Source organism: Cordyceps fumosorosea (assembly GCF_001636725.1).
Source record: "Cordyceps fumosorosea ARSEF 2679 chromosome Unknown scaffold_12, whole genome shotgun sequence".
Lineage (NCBI taxonomy): Eukaryota > Fungi > Ascomycota > Sordariomycetes > Hypocreales > Cordycipitaceae > Cordyceps > Cordyceps fumosorosea.
In genome coordinates this window covers 595,702-614,049 of record NW_017387312.1, presented here as the reverse complement: position 1 = coordinate 614,049, position 18,348 = coordinate 595,702, and the positions used below count along the sequence as shown (strand labels likewise).

The 18,348-nt window shown below is 55.2% G+C and overlaps 6 protein-coding genes across 6 annotated transcripts; 3 read left to right on the top strand and 3 right to left on the bottom strand.

Moving 5' to 3' along the window:
- Window positions 1-388: 388 nt before the first annotated feature.
- On the bottom strand, window positions 389-3,938 carry ISF_05292 (transcription factor TFIID complex; the record flags this gene model as incomplete). Its single annotated transcript, XM_018848897.1, has 2 exons — window positions 389-623; window positions 724-3,938. The coding sequence occupies 2 exons, from the start codon at window positions 3,936-3,938 to the stop codon at window positions 389-391; spliced, it is 3,450 nt and encodes a 1,149-aa protein (XP_018704033.1).
- Window positions 3,939-4,918: 980 nt separating this feature from the next.
- On the bottom strand, window positions 4,919-6,003 carry ISF_05291 (hypothetical protein; the record flags this gene model as incomplete). Its single annotated transcript, XM_018848896.1, has 2 exons — window positions 4,919-5,520; window positions 5,664-6,003. The coding sequence occupies 2 exons, from the start codon at window positions 6,001-6,003 to the stop codon at window positions 4,919-4,921; spliced, it is 942 nt and encodes a 313-aa protein (XP_018704032.1).
- Window positions 6,004-8,206: 2,203 nt separating this feature from the next.
- On the top strand, window positions 8,207-10,406 carry ISF_05290 (Zn(2)-C6 fungal-type DNA-binding domain protein; the record flags this gene model as incomplete). Its single annotated transcript, XM_018848895.1, has 2 exons — window positions 8,207-9,287; window positions 9,355-10,406. The coding sequence occupies 2 exons, from the start codon at window positions 8,207-8,209 to the stop codon at window positions 10,404-10,406; spliced, it is 2,133 nt and encodes a 710-aa protein (XP_018704031.1).
- Window positions 10,407-10,751: 345 nt separating this feature from the next.
- ISF_05289 (hypothetical protein) lies at window positions 10,752-11,951 on the top strand (the record flags this gene model as incomplete). Its single annotated transcript, XM_018848894.1, has 2 exons — window positions 10,752-10,840; window positions 10,901-11,951. 2 exons carry the CDS (start codon window positions 10,752-10,754, stop codon window positions 11,949-11,951), a joined length of 1,140 nt encoding a protein of 379 aa, XP_018704030.1.
- Window positions 11,952-12,104: 153 nt separating this feature from the next.
- On the bottom strand, window positions 12,105-12,809 carry ISF_05288 (FAS1 domain protein; the record flags this gene model as incomplete). The annotated part of the gene is made up of 2 exons (XM_018848893.1): window positions 12,105-12,137; window positions 12,204-12,809. The coding sequence occupies 2 exons, from the start codon at window positions 12,807-12,809 to the stop codon at window positions 12,105-12,107; spliced, it is 639 nt and encodes a 212-aa protein (XP_018704029.1).
- A 2,265-nt stretch (window positions 12,810-15,074) lies between these two features.
- On the top strand, window positions 15,075-17,251 carry ISF_05287 (Flavocytochrome c; the record flags this gene model as incomplete). Its single annotated transcript, XM_018848892.1, has 4 exons — window positions 15,075-15,108; window positions 15,250-15,318; window positions 15,385-15,622; window positions 15,706-17,251. The coding sequence occupies 4 exons, from the start codon at window positions 15,075-15,077 to the stop codon at window positions 17,249-17,251; spliced, it is 1,887 nt and encodes a 628-aa protein (XP_018704028.1).
- Window positions 17,252-18,348: the final 1,097 nt, after the last annotated feature.

The following is an 18,348-nucleotide window of genomic DNA, read 5'->3' as shown; positions in this document are numbered from 1 at the left end:
AGCCGCGTCACATTACGCGTATCTCGTCTGGAACCTTGCCGCAATTCGCTCCTCAGAGAGAAGAGCCTCGGCATTGCGTCGCTCGCGTTCTCGCTTGGCTGCCTCGCGGGCTTCAGCATCTTGCTTTCGCCGCTTTTCTTTCTCTTCCTCTCTCTGCTCCTTTTGCTGCGCTTTTCTCGCCTCTCGCTCGTCTCGCCGAGCCTTCTTTTCGGCCTCTCGTGCCTCTTCTCTCTCCTCTCGTTCCCTCGTCTTTGTGAGTTGCTCCGATCGGCGTCGTGCCTGCGTGTGAGATTTTTGAAGCTGCTTTGGGAAACTGAGCTTTTTTACGCGTGTCTGGTCTGCATCTGCATCTGCTGTTTTTGAAGGGGGTTGGGCTGCCGCCCAAAAATCAAAAGGCGGGCGTGGGGGTAGGGAGATAAATTCCATACTTCTTGTTGGTCTTGATATGGCCAACCTGGCCACAATTGGCACACTTTCTTGTCGTGCCGGTGAGGACCCTATCCCCTCCGGTGGAGGGTGACCCTGCGTCGCCGGCAGCTGCTTTCTGATGCAGCTCTTTTTGCTGTTCTCGCGCTTGTCGTCGAGCCTTGTTCTTCTCAAGTCGCTCGAGCTCCTTTTTGATTCTGTAGACATTGTTAGTTGCCGTCTTCCCCCAATCATATCAGTTGCAACATACCTAATGCCTGCAAGACGGTCATGGTCGGCATTGCCCGTTGGACGCACGCTGTAGATGCTGTTCGCAGATATATGTAAGCTGGGGCTTTAAACTCAACGCCCACCAAGTCCTCCGTGGCTGCCGTAGCACCAGGTCCATTGCTGGACTTGGACAGGCTTGTAAGATGCTTCAAATGAATGCCGTTGCGCAGCAGTAGTTGGACGATGGGGGTCAATTTGTCCCACTTTCGCTGGGGGAGCGAAAGTGTCCGCAGTCGGGGATTTACATACTCTTTCATCTCTAGTTCCGCCTCGGTGCGCCGCTTCAAGTACTGGGAGATGACGACCGGGTCATGCACCACTTCCGATCGTGTTTGGATAGACCCGTCCGGTAGTTTGTAATCACGCTTGATTCGAATCGCCCGCTTTTGGTGACGACTGGATGAAGTCAAACCGCTAATCTGGCTGATTCCGTCGTCAAAGTGCGCCGGTGTTGCTGCCACCTGAACGTTAAATCGATCGTCTTCGTCCTCCTGCGGCTGAATGTCATTGTCATCGTGCGGCGTTGCGTCCGTCAACGTGGCCTTTTGCTTCTCCCAGATTTCGCGGATACCTTCCTCGTACATAGCTTGCTGCTTCTTCACATTGTACGCATGTCCACCGTTTGCTCGCTTCTCACGCTCAATGGCGTCCGCAGATGTTGCGAGAGGTCCCTGCACGGCCTCGATATAACCTCCCTTCATCGAAGTCCGGATAAAACTGAACCCCAGCCCGTGTCCGGTGGGATCGCCCTCGCCGTGAAGCTGAAGCATAGCCTTCTGGGCGCAAGCATCAATAAATGCTTTTGTCGTCTTCCAAGGTGCCATCTTGTCGGCGAGCGTTTCCTCTTGCTTTTCTTGCGCTTTTTTAGCAGCTGCTTTGGTAATTTTGCTGTTGTTGTCGTCATCCCCGTCATCTTCCTCTCCGTCCTCAGCAACCTGAGTTTCGTCCTCGATGGTGGCATTTCGAGGATCATAGCCGGCGTCCTCAAGTTCCTTGATACCGAGCTGCATGGCATCCAGCAAGCTGACATCTTCGGGTTTGATCATGGCGCGGATGGCGTTTTCATCCGGAAGCACTTCGTTTTGACGTAGGCGCCACATACCCTTCTCTCCGCTTTCTCTGTCATACTGCAGAAATTCTTTGAGTTTTTGACGGTTCTGCGTGTCGGTTGAATCTGCAATGTGCCGGGTCATTTCAGACAGCTGACAATTGTCTGTTCGACTGTGCCGAATCATGCGGTAAGCGAGCATCTTCATGCGATTTTTCGAAGCATTCGTGACCTTTCTACTATGGGGCCCAGGAACTTCAACCGACGGAAACTCTTGTCCCACCACATGAACATGATCAATCTTGTGCAGATACCAGCGCGAGCCATCCACGCCTGTTGTGTTGCGGACAACCAGAAAATCGTTTTGCCTTGGGGTATGTTTAAAGACTGGAGCACGGTACATTTCGTTGTGCAATGTCGGCACGGTCTCGCCTGGATCAACGGTGCCGAAAAGCGAGAACGGAGAACGATCCTCTGGTAGCAAAGGGCGATATTCACCGAGCTCGAGCTTAGGTAGCTGTTCTTCATCCTTCTCGTCCTTGCGACGATAGTAGTTGATGAGCTTGGTGCCCATGCCGAAATTGTTCAAAACGCGAGGTCTTGGCTCGCAGTATTCGAAAAGGACGGCAGTAGAATTATCACCCAAACTTAAATCCTTGGATTTGAGGAACACTTCGTGCGCCTTTCCCTTCATCATCTTGCGCTTCTGGTGTAGCGGCTTATCAAATTTGATGCCATGATGCGAGAATTTCTTGTAACGGAAGCGAGGGCGATGGTACTCGTCGGTTGTACCCGGCAGCCGCACCTTGTAGTAGGGCCAGGTCAACTTGATCGCGGGCATACTGTGTTCCACAGAAATGTTGCCGAGAGTAGCGCGGACTTTGCTCTGGTGGTTCTCTTTGAGCAAGTCATAGGCCTCATCGTTGGAAAGGTTAAATCGCTGCGCCATCGTGCGTCCCAAGCGTCCTGTGCCCGTCGGTTTGCTCTTATCATCCTGCGAAGCACGCTTGCCGTTGAGTTGGGAATCCGATTCTATCAAGAGGTGAGGATCGCTCATGTCCAGGTGAACGCGCTTCGCACCGCGCTTCGTTGCTTCTTCGAAATTGTCAAATGATGGCGCAGTATACCGAGGTATTTCGGGAAGGCCAGATGCAACAAACTTGCGCTTCTTTGACCGGCTCCTTAAGTCTTCTCCGAAGTCTTGCAGGAACTCCGCATCCCATTCGTCATCTTGCTCAGCATTCATATGCTTGATCTGGGTGCTTTCCGCAAGTTCGGCAGCCTGACGCTTTTCAAATTGTTTTTGAATAGCCTCAATATCATTGCCCCAATCTTGACAGGCCAATTCAATGTCGCGCATAGTGTATCCCATAACAGGCTCACCATCGGATTCTTGATCGATATCAAACTGGACTATCTCATCTTCGTTGTCTGCATAGTCCTTGCCGCATAGCACTAGACGCTTGGAATTAAACGCGTTTAGCCTCTGTTTAAGAGAGCTTGTTGCTGGTCCTGGGATGCGAAACTGCTTTTCCTCATCCGGCGCAAGATCGAGGCTCAACTTGCTTGTGACGAGATGCTTAGGCTTCTTGGCTGGCTTCTTCCCCATCCATGTAGCCTTTTTTGGCGGCAGCAGTTCGCTCCAAACGAGAATGCGATCCGTTTTGTATGCGGGCCACATCTCCTTGAGCAAGTCTTCCACTGTTTCGGCGGGAGCAGGAATGTCGGGATCTTGATTCGCGGCGCCATACATGTGCGGGTCAGGATCGAAGTTCATTCCGGAGAAGCTTAATCCCATATCTGTTGGTTGGGTTTCGTCACCAGCTTCAGTGTCGCGCACGCGAGGCCCGGGGGATGGGTGGTCTCCGATGGGATCGGTAGGCGAAGATGGCCCATCCCCAAAGAGGTCGTCGGCATCGTTACTGGTACCACCATCGTCGGTTAGGGAAGGGATCTCGAGTGAGCCACCAGCAGCGGGCTCTTCGTCCGGCAAGTCGTCATCGCTAATGTCTTCGAAGTCCTCCGCGTCGTCGGCCTTGTTCGTTTGATCGAAGGGGGTATCGTCGAGCTTCAAGCCGCCACTGGAGCCATCTTGACTCTGTTCCAGAAGGCGCGCAATCTCACGCTGGTCCGCGGATTCTTGCGCCTTCCACTTGTCCTCATCAAAGGAGGAGAAATCCTGATCTTCGGCCATCGTGGCGCCGCGTCCCCTATCGCGAGCCCTTTTGGTTTTTGCGTGAAACAGCCTCAGATCATTATTTTCAAGTAAAAAATATTGCGCTTCGCACTGCGCAAGCGTGGTGAAGGATGTGCGCAAAGTTTGGGAGAGAATGCGCGTGGCGAGGATGTGAATATGCGCTTTAGGTCTGGACAGAAGAAGAGGTCACCTCAAAATGATGAGTCAGCAGCTAGTGCAGGGAAGTGCTGCCTACCTAGGACTTCAGGCACTTTGGGGGGCAAGAAGGCGTCGGAGTTGAAAGAGAATCTCTCTACGAAGCTGGAAATAGCCTTGCTGCGGTACGAATCGTGGCTCTTTATTTCAAGCTCGTTCATCGTTATTATCACTATCGGCACTACCATTACCATCACTATCATCGCCGTCACTACTATCATTGCTTAATCTAGCAGCACCTCTACACCAACTTAAACACAAAAAAAGAAGAAAATGATTACATCACGCGGGGATACATGTATAATTGGGTGAAGAAATACAATACGAATACAATAATTGCTATCAGATCACCCAGGGGAGGAATGTTCCGACAAAACATCCTATGTGGGCAACTACTTAGTGGGTGCATAATACACCAACTATGCTGAAACCAACAGGCAAGGAAAGGGCAGTTCCGATGTTCTGGAGCGTTTCACGGTTGCAATGAATTATAGTCATCTATATTGAAAAATTCTCCATTTCTATTGAATCATAGTAAAAAGTTCATCGACGTCAAGGATATCATCTTGCCCAAAACCCCCCCAAAAAAAAGTCATAAACCGGCTGAAAGGCCAGTCCTGCAACGCTGATGGCCGCCCAATCCAACTCGCTTCCAAGGCATGTACCAAGAATGAGCATTATAGCCCCGCTTTAAAAAAAGGTAGAAGAATCGAGAAAGCACAGAATTTTGATACACATTAATGTCCGAAACGGAACGATGACGGGCCCAGACATTGACCATCCTAGGCGGCGAAAACGATGGCGCCGACAATCGCGGCAAGTGGCCAGAAGCCCATAGTCTCAAGAGCTTTCTTGGCCGCAGCAGAGGTCGGGTTGCCGTCAGCATCCATGTCTGCATCGCCCTTAGCGGTGGTACCGTTGGGCAAGGTGCCGTTGACAAGGAGGACTTTTTGGCCATCCTTGGTTCCGACGGTGACGACGCTCTGGTTGAGGCCGGCATAGCTTCCGTTGCCGACGAGATCGTTGAGGTGAGCGGTAACGTTACCGCTATCGTCGCAACCGCATTCGGCGCCTTCAGCGCAGCCGCAGATGACGGGCAGCTCTTCCTCCTTGTTGTCGTTGGATTGATTGCGGAAGCGGTAGGGGTCGTGGTAGTTGTACATGTAGGCGCCGCTCGCCCAGACGCCGGGCCAGAAGAAGAGGGCAGAGCCGAGGAGGAGGCCGGGGACGATTCCGTTCCTGGCGGCACCGGCGGAGTAGGGAACACGAGAGCCTCCGCCGTAGTATTGCCCGCCGCCGTACTGGGGCTGGGGGCCGGATCCTGACTTTGTGGTGCCGCCGGAGTTTACACTGGGGCCTGTGTTGGTGGGCGAGCCACGACTACCTGTAAATCTGTATGAGTTGCGATCCCGAGATGACCGAGATGATGGGGAAGAACTGGACGTGCCGTAGCCGCCACGATTGCTCACGTAGCCGGAACTACTCGAGAAACCGAAACGGCCGAGCTGCCAGAGGAGGCAGACGAACCAGACGAACCGGAGCCGCTGCGGCTGCCAGAGGAGCTAGACGAACTCGAGCCTCCACGGCTGCCAGAGGAGCTGGACGAGCCGGACGAGCCAGAGCCGGAGCTTCCGCCGCCGCGGCTTCCTGATGAGCTAGACGAACCTGACGTACCAGAGCCGGAGCTTCCACCACCGCGACTCCCCGAGGAGCCGCCACCACGGCCGCCGCCACCGCCACCACCCTTGCGCTTGTACAAATCATGTTCTTGGATATCGGCCTGTGCAATTTCAAGCTGTTGAGAGACGGCCGCGGCCGAGGCACCTGTCAGAAGTGACAGGGCGAGGACTGCGCAGTCGAGTCTCATGGTTGCGAATGAAGTTGTGTACGCAAACCCAGGCTTATGTGCAAGTATCCGAACCGAGCTGAGGATGGTTTGAGGCCGTTTGCTTTTGGAGATGGGTGCAGGGCGAGCGAGTTCGTATGCAGCTGCACAGTGATGGAGAAGAAAAGATTCTCTGTAGTTGTATTGGATGGCTCTGCAGTGCCAAGACCAGGATTGAAGGGGGGGTGTCTCGGAATTTATATATGCATCATGGGAGGAGGAAGGAATGGAGCAGAGGGAGGCCTGAGCAGCCTGGTAGAGTGCCTTGGGGACACTAAACAGGGGTCCGTTGTTGTCCATTGTCTGGGGGTTTCCTGCCAACTCCCGCAGGCTGGTATTCATGACCTCATGGAGTAGCCGCACCACCGGGGCTACCTTTTTAGCACCTGGAGCTGAGCTTATTTCCAGGGCTGCATGCGCCACTGCGCTGGGGGAGCATTGGTGCAGCTAAACCAAAAACATGTTTAGCGGTCGCCCGGGTGGGTGGCAAAGCAGAGGACGGTGTTTTTAGGCACCAACTGCCCAATAGCATCGTTAGGCCTCTTCTGTGCTGTAGTAGGACCTCGCTAGGGCTGCTGTCAGTGGGTAGGTAGTAGCCTTCAGCTTCGAGTCCGGCTGGTTTTGCGGTCGATGATGTTCAGGTTGAGGAATTCGAATTCTGGTCACGCTGACAAAGAACAAGTGCAGCCCAATGTAATGACAACGTCCGTTGGCTTCCAGGCTGTGCAGTTGTCTAGGAGAGTTGTACAAGTTATCAGACTCATTTCGAGAGCAATACAAAGGCAGTACTGTCACAGTCGCACGCAGAAATCATCATGTCCAAGGTATGGAGGTGGCTATTTATTACACTCACAAAGTAGCTCTAATCATTGCACTGTAGTACAATTCCTTCTGAAAATCTGCCTCGTCATAGTGCAACATTGTCAGCGTATGTTAGGGGCAACACTACCAACCCGTCCACGTATGTACGAGCAACCCGAAGGCACCAACAACTCGGTTTATGGCTAGGTAGTGCAGTGACTAGAAAGGCTGCAACATTCCGCCGAAGTTACGAGGTACTGCTTCAGCCTCGCCAGTTGATTTCCCAGAACAGAACAATAACGACGAATGCCAAGAATCTGCGCGCCGCCCTTGAAGGAACAAGGCTCTTTCTTGTTTTTTTCGCGGGCGACGTACCATCTCAACGTTGAGGGGCGAGAGGCATTCTCCGACCTTCCAGGATAGACCTGCCAGGGGCCGTGGTGCCTGTGTCACCAACAAGCATCCACACGGCTTGGCTTTGTGATACAGGTAGTACATAATGGCGACAAGATGGCAAAATATAACAACATCAATCAGGGAACTTTGAAAATTACCGGTACAAGGGTCTTGTCCTGCCATCCTCAGGTAGCTTCCACGCTCTCAACGACATAGTTATCACGTGTCTGTATAGATCATGCCTGCACATATGCAGGGCTTGTCGATAACGGACATCTCGCCCTGTCAAGACCGGAGATAGAAACTTAAATCTGACCTCCAGCGGTCATCAAGTCGCCGCTTCGCTCCCGAAACGCCCGATTAATAGCAAGCCCCTGCAATGGGCGTTTTGCTGCGCCTCGTTTCTAGCTGAGGCTGTGCATTTGACAAGTGGCGTTCGGCCAGCCTCACATCACTCATAGCAGGGTAGCACCAGCACGTGCTTGTCCATTTGAATTCGAACAAACAAGTCTATCAAAGCTACCTTGCTTAACATAGGGCAATAAATAGTTGATCTGACGTTAGGTGAATGTTGAATTTCTCGAAGCTATTCTTGGATGACTCACCTCACATCCAATACACTGACTGCTAATCTCTAGCAGCAAGCCAACAGCTAAGAAAAATGCTCGGATTGATTTGGAACATCTCTTTAACCGAATGTGTAGTCTGTATTGATCAAAGATATTACCCTCAAAGTTCAAGGGCACAAATCTGGTGTAGAATTGGGACATTACAAATACTGAAGAAAAATGCGGTTTGTAAGCCGAAGAACATACTCCAGCTGCTAGCCCCGGGCTTGCGCCAGAAGCGGACACAACTTGACCGACCTCAGCCTCATCAGCGTCAACTCCTTCGCGCCTCCGGTAATCGCAGTAACGCGGCGCGTTGGTATGGCCGTAGCATCGCCACCGGCTGCCAAATTTTCTCGCGCGCCAATTCGTCAAAGAGCATGCTATCCCCGCGTCCCCATCCGTCATCTCCGCATGCGTCGTCCGTCCCGCGGCGGCGAAACGGGCGCCCGCAGGCCTGCGAGCCGTGCCGCGGCCGCAAGGTCGGCTGCGACCACAAGCTGCCCATCTGCTCGCGCTGCAAGAAGGGCAAGATAGAGCACAAGTGCGTCTACCTGGTCGGCGCCTCCAAGACGCCGTTGTCCCCGACGCCGCCCCGGAGTCGGGAGCACACGACGACGAGGACGACGACGTCGACGACGTCGTCCAGCCAGCCCTCGCCGGACCAGCCCGCTACCGCCACCGGTACGAGCCGCACCAGTCCCCGGACGAGCGCAGGGCACCTCCATCACCACCGGGAGCATGCATCCATCGACGCGCGCCCTTCCGAGAGCGTCAGGTACGAGGCGCTCGGCTACATGGGCGCGACGAGCTTCTCGACGGATCTCGAGGAGGCGCAGCGTCGCCTCATGTCCATGCCAGGCGCCGAGGGCCAGGTCAGCTCGGTTCTGCCGCCGGATGCGCCCTCGTATTCGCTGCGCGACTTTGACCCGCCGGCCGCGGCCATCAACGTTCTCCGCAACATACCGGATCGCGCATCGAGCTACTACATGTTCGAGACGTATCGAAATATTCACGACGCTTGGTGTCGGCTTGCCGCGAGATGGCTGCTGCACTCATTGTGGGACACGTTTGGTGAGATCCTGGAAGGGGATCGAAGCGACAAGTCCCTGTCTGTCATGGCCAAGCAGCTCTGCCTCAACACCACATCCGTTCTGCGAGAGAATCATACAGATCCAAAGGAGTGGTTTAAAGAGTTTTCCGGGAATAATATGCGTTGGGAATGCATCGGTATCCTTTTTGCCTACTGGAGTTCGGGTCTGCTCGGTCTACCGCGAGAGACGTTCAGAGGTAGCTGTAAAGCGCTAAATAACATGGACAGAAGAACGGCTCTTGAATTTTACAAGGAGCTGGTCGCGGACTGCGCCAATCTTTGCTGGAACGCAGGTCACGGCAACACACTGCTCTGCTTTCTACTATTCAAGAGGAGCCTATTACAATCAAATATTGGCGGCGACGGAGGTAAGTAACCTCTCTCTCTCTTTTCCGGAAAAACAGGCCAACACGATAAACTAACAGTTGGACTTAGATCTTCGCCATTTTAGATTACACGGAGACCTCGTTGCGTTGACAACCTACCTCGGTCTGCACACCTCGAGCGCCGCATTCGGCGATCGGTCCGTATCTGTACAAATCAGGAGGCGGCTTTTCGCCGGCGTCTTCAACATTGACAAGCTCATTGCCATCTTCACCGGCCGCCCGCCCCTGCTCAGTCGGCGCTTCATCTCCGAGTCAGAGCCGCTCGACATCTCCGACGAGGACCTCCTACAGGTCCCTCCTCAAGGCACGCCACACGCCGGGATTGACAGCGCGGGGTGGAGCCTGGGAAAGAAGATACTGCCCGTCTCGCCACTCCGTGCCCGACTGATGATGGCCTACACCCGCGACTCGATCCTGGAGATTGCGCTCCGGAACACGCTCATCGCCTGCGAAGATCCGCTCCTCGAGCTCAAGCAGCAGGCCACCAAGATGTACGACGGGTTTCCGTCGGTTCTCAAGTACGGCGCGGACGACTTGCAGAACCCGGAGTTGGACCACGTGCAAGTCTACACGCGGCTGCACATCACATTAGAGCATCTGCATAATGTCTTCTTCATAGAGCGCCTACTTTCCAAGGTCCAAGAAGGCGTCACTGCCGAGCTCGTGAGAATCAGCCTTGAAATCATCGAGCTGTCCCTGATCCCATTTACCAACCGACAGTTGACGACGGGCGTCATGTGCGATATCGACTGGCTGCTCATGGCGTACGGAGCGCCGGCCGGTGGCGTCTTGTGCATGGAACTGCTCAGGCCAGCAGCGGCGTCATCCGGGGCTTCGGGCATCAAGAAGTCGACCATGATACAGTCCTTGAGCATGCTTGTCGGATGTCTCAATGCAGTTCCTCTCGATGCTCCAAACTACGGCGTCAGCGCGACGCTCAAGAAGATCATTGAGCAGGTGCTGGACCGCGTGTTGGACCCGCCCGCAGAGACAACTGGCCAGGAGTTTTCTGTGCAGGGCTGGGAGACTGACTTTCTCGTCGACGCCGCTGATTTATTCAACTCTGATCTTCTAGATACATTTGACTGGTTTCGGCCATAGAAAATCCGTAATAATGATACCCCAGTGCAAGGTTCGAAAGGCTTTGGTCTGTCTGTATATTGGCGCACATTTGAACTATAACATTCTCACCATTTTTTAAAGATATATCTTCTCAATAAACAGCCCAGTTCAACCTCAGAATATTATTGGTTAAGCAACCTTCCGCAGCCAGATACACATGCGCGTGATGCTCAGCCATGATGGTGCCCCACCTCAACCTCAACCTCCTCATCGTGGCAGGGTGCACATGCTCAAGAATCATCTACACACTCCTGCGTCACAAATCCTCCCAGTTTCTTCAGCGTCTCCTTGCAGAGCTACGTGTGTAGCAGTGTGCGCAGCAGTATGGTCAACGACGTCGACAAGAGCTTGCTAGATCGCCTACAGGCACTGCGGGGTGGCCCGGGTGGCAGTCAACCATCGCAAGCGCCTCAGTGAGAACCTACCACCAAGTCAGCAAACTCTCACGTAGCACTCACTGACAGAGCTATAAGGAGCATAAAAGTTGATGTGATTGAGAGGCTCAAAACACCATCTAGAGAGGATGCCCTGGCCGCGCGGCTCCGATCTCTGCGCGAAGGCTCGGCCACGCCGGAGCCCGAGGGGCAACGACCATCACCAAAACCCGCTGCGCAGCGAGCGCCTGGCCCCTCAATAAAGCAGGCACCTATAGCTCTTGATGCCTCCGATGAGCGCAGTCATCAGGAACAGAACATAGATAACGTTTTTGAAACCGACGACGATACCTTGCAGGAGCTCTTAGCCGACGTCTCGTTGGACGAGGATCTGGGTGCCGCCCCAGGCGCGTATGAGCCGAGCGAGGAGCAGGTCAAGGCACTGCTGGAACAGCTCGCCAATGATATTCCCAAGGACACAAACGCGCCATCCGAGCGTCGAAACGGTAGCGACGATGAGCCCGACTCGGACGACTCGGACGGCGAGGCCATGAAGCGCAAGGTCAAGGACGTCATGGAGAGGTACCAAGATGAAGCGGAGCTTGAAGCAGCGCAGCGTGAGGAAAATGGCTCAGACGCGGAGGACTTTCAGGAACCTCACGACGAGGCGACGCACGACGCGGACGCCGCCGCCCTGGGACTACCCTCTGTCCCTTCTGACCTGCAGCACCTCGCATCGTCCCCGCCACAGGGCGGCTACAAGCCCGGACTGGACGACATGACCGCGCGCCTTGCCGCCCTGCGCGCCCCAAGCCACAACACGGACGGCGGCGGAGATGACGACGACGATGCCTCGCTCGCCTTGCCGTCAGTGCCGACCTCGCGCCCGTCAGCAAAGGGGCCGCAGCCGCGGCTCCAGACGCGGACAAAGTACACGGACGACGACACGGACGGCTGGTGCATCGTGTGCCTCGAAGACGCAACGCTGCGGTGCCTGGGCTGCGAGGACGAAAACGTCTACTGCGCGCGGTGCTGGCGAGAGATGCACGTCGGTCCTGCGGCGGCCTTTGACGACCACAGCCACCGCGCCGTCCAGTTTGCGAGGGACAAGAAGAAAAATAAACCGCGCAAGGTTGCATTGGGGGCGTAGCATTGCATGTTTATGATACCATCGCATTCAACTAGGAGTAGGGTAGACTTGTTTACATCCTGTGTACGAACATCTTTTAACAATACGCCGATTCATTCATCGTTATTCACCCAGCTCAGCGGCTGACTGCTTTATCTGATCCGTGTTTTCGAATCACTCAAACTTTAAGACAGCTTTGATAATCCACTGCGACATCATTAGCAAAACACACATAGGTAAATCATACATCGCAGCTGTGTTGCGGTAACTCACCAGCTGGCCGTTGCCCACCTCGATCGCCACCTTGTCCACCTCGACCTCGTCCGGCATCACCACGCGCTTGCCATCCCCACGCTCCTCCCACCAGACCTCCGTGCCCGCCATCGTCTTGGCCCTCTCGCCCGCCGGCCAGGGGCTGCGGGTGACCATGTGCGCCTCCACGAAGCGGTCGAGGTTCGCGTCCGCGCGATCCTTGCCGTCCGGGCCCTCGTACGTGGAGGCCCCGCCGTCGCCCTCCTTCTCCCACGGCTTGCGGGGCAGCGCCTCGACGGCCGAGTTGAGCGGCGCGAGGACGGTGGTGCGGGCGACGTCGCTGGCCAGGCGCTCGTCGGCGGCCGCGTCCCGCCGCGCAAACGACGAGAAGGTGGACAGCGCGCGGTTGGAGCCCAGCGTGTCGCTGAGGCGCACGGCGAGCTGCACGGGGTGGCCGTCGTTGCCGTCACCGGGCATGGTGAGGAGGCGCTGGGGTGGTAAGCGTGCTGGCTGGGCCGGCGCGGCGATGGTGACGTCGTTGTTCGGTCGCGGGCTGCGGCGCAGGGTGGCAGCGACGGTGGTCAGCAGGATGAAGCAGCTCAATATCGCAATGACGGAGCTGCGCATCACAGGTTCTCACAAACAGAAGAAAAAAAGATGCTTTCACTAGAGATGCGGAAAAAATGATGAAACCGGGTAACGGAAATTGGTGAGTGCCCAATCTATTGCTGTCTACCTATTATGTCTGACCTCAGCGTAGGAGCAGGGCAAACGACGTCACTGACGAATGGGGCAAGGGCCGCCGGGACTTCCCCGCGCCGGCCGTAGGCTGGTTGTCCAGTCATCTGCCTTGGTCGGAGGCCGACTCACGAGGCGTTCGATCGGTCGGCGATTTCGGAGAGCATGAACGAGGTTCTGTAAAATGAGCAATAAAATCCCAAGATAGTTGGCTGAGATAGAATTCAATTGACACGGCCATGACTGTCAAGCTCAGAGCACATGGACGCTGACTGCGCTGCGTGGGAGCCGGGTTCGGGGTTTTCGTGGAGCTGGCAAGAAGCCGAGCCACATGCGCGCACCACAGCGGGAGAAGAAGCAAGTCGCATGGGCAATGGGCGTATATATGCACCCACGGAGTCCGGGACCTCTATGGAAATTCACATAACGATTTACCCGGGCACTAAAATCTCCAGGCTTTCGGTCGGCACATCATTCGCAAATCGGCATCTCCAATACTTTTTTTTTTTGGGCTACCCCAAAAAGCCGCAGGCAGACTTTCACGTGCGAAACCGGCGCTCACCAATCATGCTACAGGTATTTGTTAGTCGACCTGCAGGGCATCATCTGACAGACTAGCCACGGAGAAGCTGCCCCTCCCAGCACTTCCTCCCCAGCGCCCAGAGTGTGGGGAGTCACAATGTCACTGTACCCGTGGGGCAATAGTCGGAGGAATTCACATGTGAATTGAGCGCGTCACCAGACTATTTGCACTGCATTTGGAGTAAGCTGTTAGTGCCTAGAGGCGAGCTTTTGGCATGTGGGAATTGGCAAGATTCGAGATTTCGATAAAAATTTCGTTTCTTGAATACTTGAAGGTATCATCTTCAAGATTCTTTTTGGATATTCCGTGGCGCTGGATGAGGTGATGGTTGTTGGCGCAACAAAACTTAAAGGCCGAGGCTCCGGTATCGCCCATCATGTCCACATATGAGAAGTTGGAATCGGTTGTTGGTAAAGTGGCCGCAGAGCCCCAGTATCCATTCATCTTACTACTTATCGATGTTCACGAGCCTCCAACTTTTTTGTGCTCAGCCGGCAAGGCTCCCAGGGTCGGCCCGTTGTCTCGCCCAAGGCCCCTTACCGCAGGCCACTGCTGAAAGGGACGGCGAGGCGTTACATCTCCGACGAATAAGTCTTGTTCTGCTTGCGGCAGTCTGCTCCTGCCAACACAATTTGCAACAACTGGCGCATGGGAATTGGTGAGACGGATTCGGTGGTACTATTCCGAGAAGAGCAAGCCACCCGGGGTAGCACCCCGAAGGTGCGCTGTAATTAACGGATGCCTGGGCGTTCGGGGGATGGGCGAGGCTATGTAGGAGGTAAGCGCCGGCTACTCGGTCGGGGGCATGTGGGTGCGGCGGGAGGAGGGTGTCGGCACAGGGATGTAGTGGAGGAATGGCAGAGGAAAATGGCAGACGGAAGTTGGCGAAGTTGGTGTCTTTCATGATAAAAGTGAAGATGGCGGCTAGAATAGTCGGTGATGCGACGATATGACAAAGATGATGTTTTTCCGTTTGTTGCTTCTTCCTTTTTGAACTCGAAACTCGCGACGCCAGCCGCTGACGGCTGGTGGCCACAACGGCCTTTAACTGGCAGCCGGAGGCAAACAACCGTGGTGGGGCGTCTACAAGTGCTGGCAGCTGGCAAGCAAACGCCGCTGCTCATGGCAACTGGGGTAACTGACGGCGTCCGGCACCTGGTTTCGTTAGGCACTTGTCCTTCTCACTTTTAGCGGCCTCGCCCCCCAGAATCGCCCCTCCAACTGCCCTGCCCACCCTGGAAGTCAGTGGCCAATGATCCCCCGTCAAATGCTCTCGTCGCTTTGTTCCCCCCCAAAAACTTGACCTCGGCTGTCCCATCGTCCTCGGCGTGCTGGCTCCACCATTCCTCCCATTGCCTCATAAACTCCCTCCAAGTCCGGAAGTCATTTTAACCTTTGTTCTTCTCCTTATCATTCCATCCTCTCTCTCCATCCTTTTTCTTCATCCCTCAAATCCTCTCCAAGCTCATTCTGTGTGCGCAGGCCTCATCCACTCACCTGCCTGCTCTTCTTCCCTGCGCTTCTCCCCTCAATCTCTCTTCGCCACATCACATTCCCACACACACAGCACAATGGCTCCCAGAGTAATTGTCGTCGGTGGCGGTCGTAAGTCTCTCTACTACCTCGGTTTGCCGGTCTGCGCATACCCCATGTTTGCGCGCCTTTGACCATCGCGGGTTTTCTGCCGGCGTGCCGTCTGCGAGCCCCCTCGCCGCGAACCACATTGCTGACTCCAATCTTGCCCAGTTTCTGGCCTGAGCGCTGCTCACACCATCTACCTCGCTGGTGGCAACGTCGTCGTCCTCGACAAGCAGGGTGAGTGGATTCGCATCTTAGATCCTTCGGCCCCTCGTCCGACGCGCTGACCAATCTCTACAACAGGTTTCTTCGGTGGTAACTCGACCAAGGCCACCTCCGGTATCAACGGTGCCCTGACCCGCACCCAGGTTGAGCACGGAGTCCAGGACAGCGTCAAGCAGTTCTACGACGATACCCTCAAGTCGGCCCGTGACAAGGCTCGCCCTGATCTCATCAAGGTTCTTACCTACAAGTCCGCTGCCGCTGTCGAGTGGCTGCAGGACGTTTTCAACCTCGACCTCACCCTCGTCTCCCGTCTCGGGTAAGTCGACATGTGATAGCTGGCAGTCTCGGCTTATCCCGAATCTTGTAATCACAATTCACTGACTCTAACCTCTTGCGCAGTGGTCACTCCCAGCCCCGAACCCACCGTGGTCACGATGCCAAGTTCCCCGGTATGGCCATCACCTACGCCCTGATGCAGCGCCTTGAGGAGCTTGCCGAGACCGAGCCCCACCGCGTCCAGATCATCAAGAAGGCCCGCGTCACCGGCCTCAACAAGGAGGGCAACTCCGTCCTCGGTGTTTCATACGAGTTCGATGGCCAGACTCAGACTCTCGAGGGTCCCGTCATCCTCGCCACCGGTGGTTACGCCGCTGACTTCGGTGAGGGCTCGCTCCTCAAGAAGCACCGTCCCGACACCTATGGCCTTGCTACCACCAACGGTACCCACGCCACTGGTGATGGCCAGAAGATGGTCATGGATATTGGTGGTAACGCCATTGACATGGATAAGGTCCAGGTCCACCCCACTGGTCTCGTCGACCCCAAGGACCCCGGCTCCAAGTGGAAGTTCCTCGCTGCCGAGGCTCTCCGTGGTGAGGGTGGTCTCCTCCTCAACGCCGATGGTGACCGCTTCTGCGACGAGCTCGGCCACCGTGATTACGTCTCTGGCATGATGTGGAAGGAGAAGGACAAGGGCAAGTTCCCCATCCGTCTCGTCCTCAACTCCAAGGCCTCCACCGTCCTCGACTTCCACACCCGCCACTACTCCGGCCGTGGTCTCATGAAGAAGATGTCTGGAGAGGAGCTCGCCAAGGAGATTGGCTGCACTCCTGACCACCTCCAGAGCACCTTCAAGACCTACAATGCCATTGCCGAGGGCAAGCAGAAGGACCCCTGGGGCAAGAAGTTCTTCCACAACATGCCCCTCGACATCAACGACACCTTCCACGTCGCTCTCATGGAGCCCGTCCTCCACTTCACCATGGGTGGTATTGAGATCAACGACAAGGCTCAGGTCCTCAACCAGGACAAGAAGCCCTTCGACGGCCTCTTCGCCTGCGGTGAGCTGGCTGGTGGTGTCCACGGTGCTAACCGTCTTGGTGGCTCTTCTCTCCTCGGCTGTGTCGTCTACGGCCGTGTTGCTGGTGACACCGCGAGCAACTACCTCTTCCAGAAGGCCCTCAGCGGTGCCGGCTCCGGCGCTGCCCGTATCGGCCAGATCTCTCTGCACCTCGACCCCTCCGCCCCCGGCAGACTGACCGTCCAGTGGGCCAACGGCGGTGCCGCCGCCCCCGCTCAGATTGCTGACGCGTCTGCCGCTGCCGCTGCTCCCGCTGCTGCTGCCGCTCCCGCCGGCGCCGCCCCCGCCAGTGCCACCAAGGCCGAGGCCAAGCCCTTCTCCATCCCCGAGAAGGAGTACAGTATGGAGGAGGTCGCCAAGCATAACACCAAGGATGACCTGTGGGTGGTTGTCAAGGGTGTCGTCATGGACCTCTCCAACTGGCTCGACGACCACCCCGGCGGTCCTCAGGCCATCATGAACTTCATGGGCCGCGACGCCACCGAGGAGTTCGAGATGCTGCACGACGACGAGGTCATCCCGAAGTACGCCCCCAACCAGGTCATTGGCCGCGTCAAGGGCCAGGAGCCCAGCCTTGAGCTGTAAGCGGCTTGTTTTTCATAACCCCAAAAGAGAAAAAAAAAAGAAAAACACGCTCGCATAGTATTATTTTACGGATTGATGGGTTATAGATTTTGACGCGGACTAAAAGAATTCCCCCCCAACATGTATCAACCCAAACGGAGGTGACCTGAGGGGCAATTTGGCGCTTGGGACTTTTTTTGAACATGTTTGTGTATTTTGGATTATTCCCTATGTATTCTCGACGTTGTACAGATAGCAATAAATGCATGCATATGACTGATCTCTTCTTTCGATGATACTACCATGTCGTGATCGGTCCGGAACAGCAATAGCAACGCCAGGGGACATTACGTATTTGGCAGATGCCCCAACAGCAGCATGAACGTACATGCCCGTTCTGTCTTGTTTCGTGCTATGGCGAATTGGGCTCAATCACGATATCTGATCGTCGGGAAACGGCATATTCTATTCTCCCTCTTTACCCGAGAAGACACGCTGGCGTCTTGTTTCACCCATCTCTCGTCTCATCTGACCACGTTTCGACTCCTCGACTCAGGACTGCTCGAGCTCATTTTCAAACTTCCTTCACTGCCCCCCTATTAGCACATCTTTACGCAATAGACACGCCATTTTTCGCGCCGTGTCCGCCCACAGAGCAGTGGGGAGTTTTGAAGCTGTGAAACGAAGCTTCTCGCCACGAAGAAGCTTGTCTCAGGCGAGGCTCTTGGACGAGCTCAACTTCAAAAGAATTTTTGCTTTCCACGTGGCTAAAAGAAAAATCAATGCACCAATGCAAGGAACGACACTGCCAAGCAATCTTTCGATGCTTAGCAGATACGCTTTTAGAGGTGGTGGGTGAGAATAAGCATCGTCGACGCAATTTTTAGGACCTATCAGAGTTTAGGGCTGTCCGTCGTCTTTTACATGCAATTAGATAGTAGTGACTTCTGCAACAAGAGCGTTCAATAGACGCGCTTGGTAACGTATTCGGCAAACCCGTATCAAAACAAATCAGGCGTCGCTTCGCTCAGTCAGATCCGTCGGGTTCCACAGCAAGCCAGCATCAGGTAGGCGAGACGGTCTGGATTCTAGCAGTGCAGGGAGCTCTAAGTTATTGC